The 12,214-nt window shown below is 44.1% G+C and overlaps 1 protein-coding gene across 1 annotated transcript in view; it reads right to left on the bottom strand.

Moving 5' to 3' along the window:
* The window catches only part of CIT (citron rho-interacting serine/threonine kinase), a 1,473,679-nt gene that overhangs the window by 1,309,848 nt on the left and 151,617 nt on the right, over positions 1-12,214 (bottom strand). Inside the window, exons 8-9 of the mRNA XM_086942878.1 lie at positions 9,839-10,042; positions 8,701-8,854 (exon numbers count right to left, since the gene is read on the bottom strand). Coding sequence (XP_086799004.1) covers positions 8,701-8,854; positions 9,839-10,042 — 358 coding nt within the window. The remainder of the gene's footprint in view (positions 1-8,700; positions 8,855-9,838; positions 10,043-12,214) is intronic.

The following is a 12,214-nucleotide window of genomic DNA, read 5'->3' as shown; positions in this document are numbered from 1 at the left end:
GGAGCTCAACGGTCGGGACGGGTCCGGCTCTCAAGATGGCGGAGCCGTCCCCCTGGATGCGGTCGACTGTTTCTCCCCGACCGGGCCGATTCGGTTGTCGCGCCGACCTCCGCTGTGGTCCTCAGGTCTCCACCCGTCTTCCAGGGCTCAAGATGGTGATTCGTTAGCGGACAGGCAGGTCGTCCGTGAGGCCGGCACTTCCGGTCGGTCTAGCCCACCAAGGCACCACTTCCGGTCTAGTCCGGACCTCCGGCCAGACCGCTGCTTTCTGGAGGATAGTAGGCCCCTCCTTTCCCTCGTCTCGCGGGCCGGGTCCGAGCTGATTGCTTGCTGCCTCCGCTTCCAAGATGCTTCGCTGGGCGCTCCAAGGACTCCAGGCACGGTCCGCCCCTCAGACACTGGTAAGTTACGGATGAAGATCGCGGATTAATGGGGGAAGCCGCCTTTCCACAGGAGCCTCCCTAAGCTGCGGCCGCCATCGTTGGCTGCTAGCCACGCCCCCCTAGTACTCCTCTTCTTAATGATGAAATTCAATGTCACCTGTCACCTTTGCACTACATTCACATTAGGTTACAAGTCAACACAAACGTGCAAAGAGGTCGGTTTCAGAAACAGTAGATGCAGAGGCAATGTAGGGCAACTATTGCAAGGAGCTAGTGACATGATGTGCATGGTCTTAAACTAGAGAGTTGTGGCACAAGCTATCCAAGCTAGAGAGTAGAGAATGATAAAAAACGAATACAGATAAAAATAGAACTAGTGTCCTGATACAGGAGTTGTGCATCAGCAGATTACTAGATTCGGATTACAATAATGTGCAAAAAAAGGATTCCAGTAAGAATGTGCATCTGTGCGGGGGGAAAAGGGAAGACACATATAATACAAACTAACATGTATGGCATCAGGCAGACAAAGCTGTATTAGACAGCTGTATGAACAGTATCCCGTCTCACCGCTGCAGTTTGAGAATAGTAGACTGATGGGGTGCAGAACAAATGGTGATAGCAGGTTTAGGTTTTGACAGAGAAACATTTTTCATCCTAACTAAGGGGAGGCTTTCTCTCACTTTGCAGCTCTGGAACCTGTTGATTTGAAAGCCATTCTCCAGGCCAACAAAGTTTTCACAAAGACCTGTCCAAGAAGCTAAATTCTGTATATATTTACTGAGAGTAAAAGAATGTGCACACTGAATGAGTTCACAACTTGATGCGTTTCCTCAAACTCCAAGTCATTCTTATAGTGAAAGTAACTAAGTCTATGTGAGAAACGTCAAATTAATTGAAACAAGTTTTTAACAAACTCTATGCGCACATTCTAGGTGATTAAAATTATCATTCTTAAGTGGGAACATGGCCAAAAACATGAGAATACAAGTTTGAAAGACATGTCTGTCATAGCTTCCCATGCAGACAGTCTAATTCGGATCACTGGCCTTTTAGAAGAAAGCGAGAAGAAGGCAGAGATGGTGAGAAAAGAAGACAATAGGAAGCAGAAGATCAAGAATGAAGTGAAGCTGGCAACAAAGAACTGGTTAAGCAGAAGAGTAGAAGGAGAAGGTGATGGTGGATGTATAAGAACGTGTAACAACTCTGGTCAGCGTTTGGGCAGTAGTAGAGCACTAATCAAGCTACTAAAGGGTCCAAATGAGACAAAGTTGTAATTTTGCACGAAACGGAGGAATCAGACAAAAAGCAGCTGAGGAGGGATCAGGTCTGGCAGCATGCATGCCAGGACAAAAATAAGAGGAGATATTTTCAAAACCAGTGCATGGATTGCATACAATTAAGACTCAAGCTTGCAGAGGAGGCACAGGAGCAGACATCCTATGTTACAGAAATTCAAATAAGAAGCCCACCAGAGTGTTGGTGAAGAACCCTCTTCCTACAGTCATGTGGCAGATAGCTGGTGAATGGTTTGAGTTAGACTGAGACAGATTCGTAAATCCATGAGTCTCACAGTGGTGTTTTTACGATTGTCTTTAAATCTACCACCAATTACATTCACTACTATCATATGAGGTAGGGGTACAATGGAGTTGGGTAAACCAACAAAAACTTTACATGCCTTACATCCCATAATATGCATGTACAGGGAAAAGCTAAAAGGACAGGAGTACTGTGCTATGAAATACGTAACTTTAAGTGAACTAAAACTAAATTTATTTTTCAATAAAAGCAGGTTGGTCCAGGATATCTGTACTTCAATCCATAAACTCCCATATCTTTTCAAATCACTAATTCTGGTTAGATTTTGGAAGCTAAAGACACAGTTTCTAAGAAATGTATAGTTTATCTCCCCATTAGTGCAGCCAATGCGAGGTATTTACTACCCAGCTTCATGCATCACATGCAACCTTGTCTACATCTCTGCTCTAAGATTATATACTCACTCCACAGTCTCTACCTCCTCAGCTGATGAAGTCACCTTCCCAATATGGACAGCTAAGATGTCAAGAGCACAAGGGGCTGGCGGCCTTCCCACAGGCAAGCAATGAAGAAAGATGTCGGATTAAGGAGAGTTTTCAATTAAAGAATGTTTGGGTCCCGAAAATATTCTGGCATCCTGCAAAGGGAGTATCTTCCTAATACACAATAACAGTCATGTCAATATTCCTTTAAATTACTTTCAAATTCGACCGCTAGACGAATCTGGGAAGATTTAACGAAACGCGTACTGGGGCATATACAATCTTGGGATAGGAAATTAGGTATTTTACCGAAGGAGCAATCCAGATTCTGTGAGAAAGTCGCAGTCTTTGATAATTTAATGATGCAACTATCATCTGAGAAAAATAGGTTATACTCAGAAGTCAGTTGGATTGTGCATTATTAGTTGACTAAACTGGTTATTCAATGTTTTCAACAAGGTTGACAAACCTTTTTACATAAACTTGTTAACTGCCTAACATTCAGATCTCTGGGTCTGATTGGGGCAGATGGAGGCTGTCAGAAAAAGGCCCAGTATGGAGCGGCCTAAACAAGTGTGCAGTCCCTCACCCTAATTTTTACTCTGTTTGGCAGACCTACTGTTTCTAAACTTTTTTAAGAACGTTTCCTCCCTCAAGTGGCAATGTGGATAGTCAAATATTATTGTATGCAAATTATGCTATCCGGCTTGATTTAACACCGACTGCCCAGCACCAGGGTCTAAATAAACAGGACTACTGTTCAAACTAGCATTAGCATTAGTTCAATGCCAGCAAAAGCAAAACAATAGTATATGACAATACTGTAAGAAAATGTACTTTATTTGGAAGATAGGGAATACTGGCATTGAAAGAGTGACTTGATATATTTGCAAACAGTGGTGGCACAAAATTCAACAACTACTGACAATACCAATAGGTCTGGCTTGAGAGGAACGTTGCATGGCAATGTGAAGCATGACAAGTAAATAGCATGGGAATAGATATGTATTTATGTGGCAATAAACAACCTTAAGAATAATTGTGGTGTAGGTTTAAAGGCAATATGACAGTTGCACTGTCAAGCCAGACATAAAAATCCATGTAGGTTAATGACTGTAAATGTAAATGTAAATTGATACTTGTATAGCGCACTACTCACCCGCAAGGGTCTCAAGGCGCTTGTACGAATACCGCTGTGGAACCCGTCCTGGCTTTCCCTGTGAGGCGTCCACTCCTGGGCACCCCCAAGGTGGAGGCCAGGCATCCTTAGCGTTGTGAGGGCCGTTGTGGAGATTAAGCAAGCTATTGCCCAGAGTTGCAGAGTGGGAGTCTATGATTAGAATAGGCACCGAGGCGAGAATTATAAGGTCCGTGGAATTTTTTTTGAGCCCAAGACCCGCCGAGGCGGGAATTGAACCCTGGTCCCGGGCTAGACCTCTGCATCAGGGCCTGCCGCTCTAACCTTGAGCCACACTGCTCTCCTCCCATCTGTGCTGAAGCCAGAGAAAAACAACAAATGATCTAGCTATATAAGACACTTTAATAGCATTCCAATGTAATGTGTGCGCCACTGAAAGTTCAAGCTTAGGCTGCAGTATAAATAAATAGAAAGATCACAGCTAGGGGGAGGAAAAGCACTTTTTTGGGGGGCAGGGGAAGCACGCAACTTCTATCCAATCAGAACATGTAGCCCTGGCTCCTAACATGTGGGCAGAACCAAAGGCTCTCTGTAGTGATGCTCACATAATTGTCTGGTAACAGCAGCGCTGTCAAGTCAGACCATAAAAATCAGATTACAGCCTCGTGGGAAGCAGTTAAAGCGTGGTGGAAGGGTGCAACGTTGTTTAATGCCACAGGGCAAGAGTCATGTCAACACTGAGTCAAGTGTATGAGCCAAAAGTCCCCACAACACTGATGTATGGTGGTAGACTAATTCCATGTGGCAGAGAGAAGTACTTCCAGAAAGCGCAGGATATGATATTAGACCTTAATTCATAGGTTTTAACATCAAATTTGTTTTGACCATGCACTTTGAACCCCTAAACAAGCTTTACATTTCATCCATGCCACAGCTGTAATGATTGCTACAGAGGTTTGAATTCTATTTGTATTCTGTTTTAATAGAAGGATGTTGAATGTGATTGGGAAACGTTTTGTTGACCGTCTGATGCCAAAAGAGCAGTGAGAATGCCCAAATATGGTTCTTTTAATCAATGTGCTATAGAAACGAGAGAGTAGCCAGAAAATTAAAATATCCCTTACTTAGAATTAAACCCAGAATGGCACAAAGTGAGCAAATATAGAAAGCCTGCCCTATCCTTGAATAGTTTCCTTCGTTCACCTACTTATCCATTCACCCTCCTACCTTCCCATCCACTAACCCATCCTTTCATTCCAACACTGCACCATCTTTTTCTGCATTCCATCCATTGACTATCCATCTGCTCACACATGCACTCCCACAGCCAAGCGTTCTGCTTTCTATACGCCGTTTTCACCATTCCTTGCATCCACTGACTATTCCCTTCACACATCGGTCCATCCTTTCTGCCATCCATCTATCCATCATTCCACTCTTACGTCTACTCATCCTTTCACTCAACAACAAAAAAGCGCCAGAGAAACTGTTTCCTCGGGGAAACAAAAATTGAGTCAGCAGACGAATACAAGTACCTAGGAGTCCCATTTGACAATGGAGGGTTGTTAAGTCCCAGATGGAGGAAGCAAGAAGAAAGGGTATGCTAATGGCGTTAACAATGAAAAACCTCGCTAACAAACTGACGGGTCGATTTTGACTCCACTACTAAAGGTAGCTCAGGCGAAACTACTTCCCTCAATTGCATACGGCAGCGAAGCTATGGGGGGCAGAGATGCAAAGGAACTGGACAACATACAGGTCAAAGCCTACAGTCAAATGTTCTGCCTTCCGAACTACACTTCTCCAGCACAAATAAGGCTGAAGTTTGGGCTCCTGCAACAAGACCTTGCAAGGCATGGGGTATACATCACCTGCAGGTTTAAGATTAGAACCGCCCCCATTCACACCCTTAATCATCTGCCGTGGCAAGATTTACAGCTCAGGGAGAACTCCCAAGCCAGAGCTTATCTTCAGTCAGCCTTGGAATACACCAAACTCTAGGGGCTATCGGATGCACAAATTGGCTATCATAAATTCAAAAAAACTGGTCTGGAAGGCTATTAAACAAATCTCATTGGTGGAAGACGAGGCAACCTTTTCAAATAGAGCTCCTGCATCGATGACCTTTAACACATACAAACCTCTTGCTCCCCAAACATATTTCAACCAGGGGTACCCCAAAGCAACACAAATTAGTTTTATGAGGCATAGACTGGGAATTCTGCCTTGTGTTCAGCACCTTCCACCATGGCAAAGGCCATCAGCCCAAGTCACTTGCAGACTGTGCAACGCAAAGCAAGGCGATATACTACATCTAATCTGCCTATGCAAAGAAATGCTTCAAGCACGGGGGCAACTCCTAAAAAAATCGTTTAATCTGAAGGGCATTCGCACTAGGAGGCAATCTGTGTTAGCCTGTCTAAATCCAACTGCCGACTAGTAAAATTCCTAATGGTAGTCTAATAAAAACTGCTCAAAATCGGGAAAGACAAACAAGGATTTGCCAATGCATACCACCCACTTGATGGGAACACGATCCAACAATGACCACTTTTACGGATTCAATTCCCTGCAGCACGTAAATACGTCCTGAATGACATCCCGATTAAGAACTGATTTGTGGCTGATCTGCCATAATTCTAAGCCATTGAGGGCTACCTTTAAGTACACATAATAATCTTGAGTTTACTGTACAGAATCTCTTGTAAAAGGGCTTTTTTACTGCAGGATATATTGCACAAACTTAGAATGCACTGTTTAATGTTAAATATGTTAATGTTTTTTACAGCTGTTCTGAGACGTTCTATCTATACTACTATAATAAAGGAAGAACTTTCAGCCTTTGAGGCGGGTAAACTCGGGAACGACAGCGCCAATCCACACACCCGATACACCGTTGGAATCGTCAGGGTGTGTGGATGGTTATAGGCTATTTAAATGTTAAAAAAAACGTTATTTAAAAAATTTACAGTAAAAAAAAGTAGTCCCTCCGAAGTAGCGCCGGCCGCGACGTGCCTGCTCACGTCAGGAGTGCGGGGAGGAGTGGCGTCCAGGAGCGCGACAAGGAGCGGCGGACATGGCGCGGGGGAGGAGCGGTGACGTGAGGAGCAGCAGACAGGCCAGCGGCGGTGCGAGCAGCGGACAGGCGGTAGGAGCGGCAGCTGAGGTAAGGGGACCCATGTCGGGGCAGGCGGGGGTGGGGGCAGGCGGGGGACGGGCTGCAGGACAATGTCGGGGCAGGCAGGGGTCGGGGAAGCCTGTTGCTCCCGGACAAGGTCGGGACGGGCTGCTAGTATTTTTATATTTTGAAGTACTTGATTTGTTTTTATTGTATACCATGGTTTTAATTAACTATGCAAATAAACTTAAACTCATCCTTTCACTCTTCCATTTCTTTCATCCACCGGTTGATTTATCCTTCAATCCATTTTCACCCATTCTTCCATTCTCTCAAGCTGATCCTTCCACTCATCCATCCATCCATCCATCGATACCTCCATCCATCCACACCCTTCCTTTTAACCTTTTCCTCCTTTCTCACTCACTTTCATCTTTCCTTCTCTTTCATTTCATGGACCTTGTTCACATTTTCTTCGTTTAACCCTTTCTTCCTACTTTCTTCCCACCCCCTTTCCAGTTTTTATCTAACCATTTTCCTTTCATACATTTATCTATGTCACTCACTTTATTTGCTGCTCATCCAGCCTTTTTCCTAGGTTTTCATTAGGACTGTCTCCGAATCCTTCAGTGACCTTGGCTCGGGTTGCAGCCTTTGACACCCACCATCCAAACGATGCCCAGATTAAGTATTTATTATGAGCTTTGGCCTACAGACAGAAGAGAGTTATAAAAATTGAATAAATGTTTTAACGGGACTCAGGTTGCAAGGTCATGGGGTATGGTGATAAACCCCACTTTAGAAGCTAAAGGTGGGGGTTCATGATGCCACTGCATAGAAACGAACTTATACCCAGAGTCACTGGAATTATACGGCAGGGGAGGACCTAATTTTATGGTAGAGTTGGACAAATTATGCGGCAAGAAAAAGCAAATTATGCGGCATAATGCGGCACATTTCGTGATATTACTTCACAATTTGTCATTTTTACACCTGGTACTAGTGTAATAGACTACAATTCACCTTATTAGTAATAATATAACACCCACATAAAACAAAAAGCAACTTAAAGATGTACAGTCAAACTTAGCGAAAAGCGTTCCTGTATACAGGAACCAGAGTCCCGATTTTTTTTTTTTACTTTTGATCCGTTTGACCTAGATACAGGGGTCTCAAACCAGCAGCTCATGAGCTACTATAGCTCTCCAGCAACGTCGGAGTAGCTCACCTGTGTGCAGCCCAGCTTATTAAATTAGAAAGCTTTTGCTTGGTTGAACTATTATACATATAATACACACAACACTAATAGTAGTATCTCTCAAAGAGTTTAATTGAACATAAGTACCTCTCATTATAGAAAAGGTTGGAGACCCAGAGTCCAGAAATTATAATTTTTTTGTTAAATTCTGCAGCTTATGCAGCAGGAAATTATGTGGCAAATGCAGCAAATACATATTTATGCGAAAATCGCCTCTGCCATAGAATCGCATATTTCCAGTGGCCCTGCTTATACCTCAGTAATGCGGTCCAAAAGGCCGACACCATCCTGTAGTGTGCTTTCATCTGCAGAAGATGCAGTTGGTGGTGGCCAGTTCCAACTGGAGCAGATCTAAGGCAAATTTGCATGTGACTGGTTCACTGTCTAGAGAGGCTTAGTGGGCATAAAAACGATGGACTCGAGTACAGCGCCAAGTAATTAAAATAGCTACAATTATTACAAGTATTCCAGGCATCGCCTATTTGATTTCCAGTGTGTGACACCCTAAGTGTGATGGGCGTGCTGAAATAGGAGCCCTGCACCCCTTGTCCATGGAAGTCACACAAAATCTCCCTGATGAGTTCAAGCAGAAACCGATCTGTGCTACTTGTGTTCGCATCGGAGGGCCCTGGGGCGGCAGCTCTGATTGGACTGTCCCTACCGGAACAGCACCAAGCCTGACCTGCAAATGGCGGATGTCTGTCTAGCGCTGCATTCTGCGTGTAAAAGGGCCAGGCAGTGACGTATTCCTGATCCTCTATCTACAGAGATCTACTTACAGTTGCGAATGTTGTCCCAGTCGGTTTCAGCAAAGAACTGGTGGCAGCAGAGGCCCTGGTAGTCCAGCCTCTCCTCCCGGCCGCACAGCAGACCATGGACCAGATCCAGGAACGCTTTGCTAACCTTCGGGTCCTCGGGAAACCTCAGGAACCTCTGGGGAGAGAAATGAAAACAAGGACATTTCAATGCGGGCAGAAGGTGACAACATGAGCGTGTGAGGTGCACGAGGCCAAGGGGCCCCAGGCAGGGCTGTAAGGCACGCGGCTGCTACAAGGATCTCCCGTAGCTTCAATCCATTTGGGGATTGATGCCACCTATTGGGGAATGACCAACTACCCCAAACACAGAATCAGTTGGGGTTATTAAAATTCTTCTGGTCCTATTGGAACGGCCTTTGAACCTCAACATTTCGGACTCTCTGGGGTGTTGGCTGCGGGCACGTGCGGCACGCAGAGTCCAAATGCTACCCGGGCACGAGGCCGCGTGTATGCGGTGCGTCCCACAACGTGGACAGGGCTTTGCTTCTGCATTTGATGCATGAAATTCCCAGTGACGTCTTCTCCTATTCCCACTCGTGGATGTCTGGATCTAACAAAGTAGTAGCGCCTCCCACAGAAGGCGAAACATGCCCAGCGAGGGTTAGTCGCCCACAGCAAGCTTGCCCGGCAGTTTTCCTATTGAAACCAGGCAAGCATCTTCATCAATATGAACTAAAACGTAAAATTAAAACCATGGATCTAAAAATACTGGCTACGTGAACTAGAGGAAACCCCAAGCTATGGGTTATTTGTGTAGAGGTATGTGCGAACAAAAACAGAAGTAGGTGCTGTTAAAGGGGCGCGCACCGGATCCAGACTGATAAACGTGCTCCAGTCGTCACTGTTTAATATAAACATTACACTACAATTCGGACTTTTATTTAGGGATGTAACAGAGGGGAGGGGAGGAGAGAGAGAGAGAGAGATTGCTCACTGACCTGACGCTTTCTCCTAACAGTAGTTTCCACCCTTTACCACACGGTGGCGGCATTCTCACACGATAGAAACATAGCAGAGCCAAATGAAAAGCCTTTTGTAATTGCAAGTCACATTGTAAAAACCAAGGGCTTGCCTCTGAGGCCAGATACAGCTCAATTACCTGGAAGTTCATGATGTTGTTGAAGGTCTTGGTCGAGGTCCCCTCGGTGAAAGGCGTCTTTCCATAAATCATTTCATAAGCAATGACCCCCAACGACCACCAGTCACACTCCGGCCCGTAAGCAGCTTTCCCGTCGCCATTGACCACCGTCAGCACTTCGGGGGCGATGTAATCCGGGGTGCCAACCGGCAGGCAGGAGGCCACCTGCAGGAGAGGGAGATTCAGGGTCTGAACCACGCAACAAAGACGAACAAACCCACAACCTATCTCAGAGCTGTTGGACATGCAGCCCTCTGGCGCTAGAGATCACCGGTCCATTCAAAGGGCAGCGCTAGAGAGCTTCACTGTGTCATGGTAGTGAGCGCACACTTATTGGAGTTTTTATATAGCGCTAGCTAGACCCGTAGGAATCGGAGCGCTTTGCAAGGTATGCGAAGAAGACCAAAGAAAAACATGCACTACAGCATTGAGGGAGATAACAGACAAAGCAAAAAGAGTAAATAAACAATACTGCGTAAAGGTATTTGCGACGTCAAGTCAAAGCAATGTTTATTTAGATATTGGTCTGTGAACAGTTGTAAAACTAATTTGAACAGAATAAAACGTCAGAGTTTATACATTCTCAATATTAAAAAGTTGGTAAATGTTTAATAAATGGAGCACAATTCCGAATTTCCTGCACGGGGAGACACAGCTCATTATAAGATTATATAATTTAAAACGTTCTTTAAAATACGAGGCATTTTTTAAGAAAAATATTTTTATGGTACCCTTCTACAAAAATTAAGACAGTTTAAAATCTCTAGACATATCGGCTAATTCTCTCTAAGGAAACCTTTAATGACTTTCATATAGTTCCCCAATTCAATCGCTAGGTCAAGGTTTGGCATTTCTAGAAGTGGTTCTGCCGCCTTAATCCGTTGATTTATATCATATTTTAAAAATATCGGGCGGGGGTATCGTTTACGCTGCTCTCGTAATGCTACACAGTCTAACAAGATGTGCAATATAGCACCTTTAGTGCCCAACATACACTTACAATAACCATCATGGTGTAACATTTTTCTTTTTAATTCCTCATTTACCAGCCAGGGGTTTATACCTATTCTCGATCTTAAAATCTCCTGTCTATACCAATGGTTTGGTAAGATATCCAAATAGGGGGCCCAATTTTCTTTTCACCACAAATCCCTCATTAATTGCACAGATTTTTTGCTTCTCCAAATATACCAGATCTGCTCTTTTTGAGGCTTCTTGTCCGTGTTTTGTAAGCTCACTCTTAGTGAACTCTACCTGCAGGGATTCTTGGGAGATTTTCACCTTTATATTCTCACAGGCCTGTAATATTTTCTTCCTTATCTCTTTTGCCAATTTTAGGCTGCTTGATAGGATCTCTTTCCTGCACCATTGTGATATCTTCTGGCCTGTCTCTATATCCAGACGTTTCCAAAATCTAATTATAATCATTTGTGAAAGTATGCTCCAAGCAATTGTACCTATCTCGGTTCTTATTGCTTGGATCATCGACGAGTGTGGTAATGTCAGCAGTTTTTTCAGGCACTTCCCTTCCTATGTATCTCAATCTTGTTTACCACTGAGATAAAGGACCTCTGCTCCATATAGTACTTGTGGGGGAATCATAGCGCTAAAAGCCTTTAACAGCGGTCTGTGGGACATATCTCCATAATCTTGATCACATTTCTTCAGTCCACAGATCGATGTAAAGGCTTTAGCTTTTTGAGCTTCTAGGTGAGTGTGCCACTTTAAAGACCTGTCAAACCACACCCCAAGATAACTGTATTTATTCACCATTTCTAATTTCACATCTCCCAACAACCAGTTAAAACTAATATATTTTTTCCGAAATATAGCATTTTTGTTTTTTCCATATTTACAGTTAAAAATTTCCTGTTACAGTATTCTCTAAAAGTATTTAAATTTCTTTGGAGGCTAATTTCGGTTTGGTTCAAAATCACCAGATCGTCTGCATACAACAAACAGGAGATTTTCTTTCCATCCATTCTCGGGCTTGCACTGCTTTCAACCTCTAAGGTTGCCGGTAAATCAGCCAAAAATATAGCAAAGAGCAGAGGGCCCCGTCTTAGGCCGTTCTCAATTGCTATTTTTGGCATCAATGACCCCTCTGTGTCTCTAATTACTTGGGCCCAGTTACCACTGTGTAACTCTTAATATAGTCAGCAACCCTTCGGGGATATTTTTATTTACTAGGGTTTCCCAGAGGCAGTTCCGGTCAACTGAATCGAACCCTGCTCGAAAGTCAACAAAACAGCAGCACAGCTTACCATTTTGTTCTATTGACTTACATGCCACTGCCCATAAGGCAAAGCAGTGCCTTTTTATGGACTCGCCTTATTA

This window comes from Lissotriton vulgaris, chromosome 11, assembly GCF_964263255.1.
Source record: "Lissotriton vulgaris chromosome 11, aLisVul1.2, whole genome shotgun sequence".
NCBI classification, from domain to species: Eukaryota; Metazoa; Chordata; class Amphibia; order Caudata; family Salamandridae; genus Lissotriton; species Lissotriton vulgaris.
This window is presented reverse-complemented; position numbering and strand designations above follow the sequence as displayed.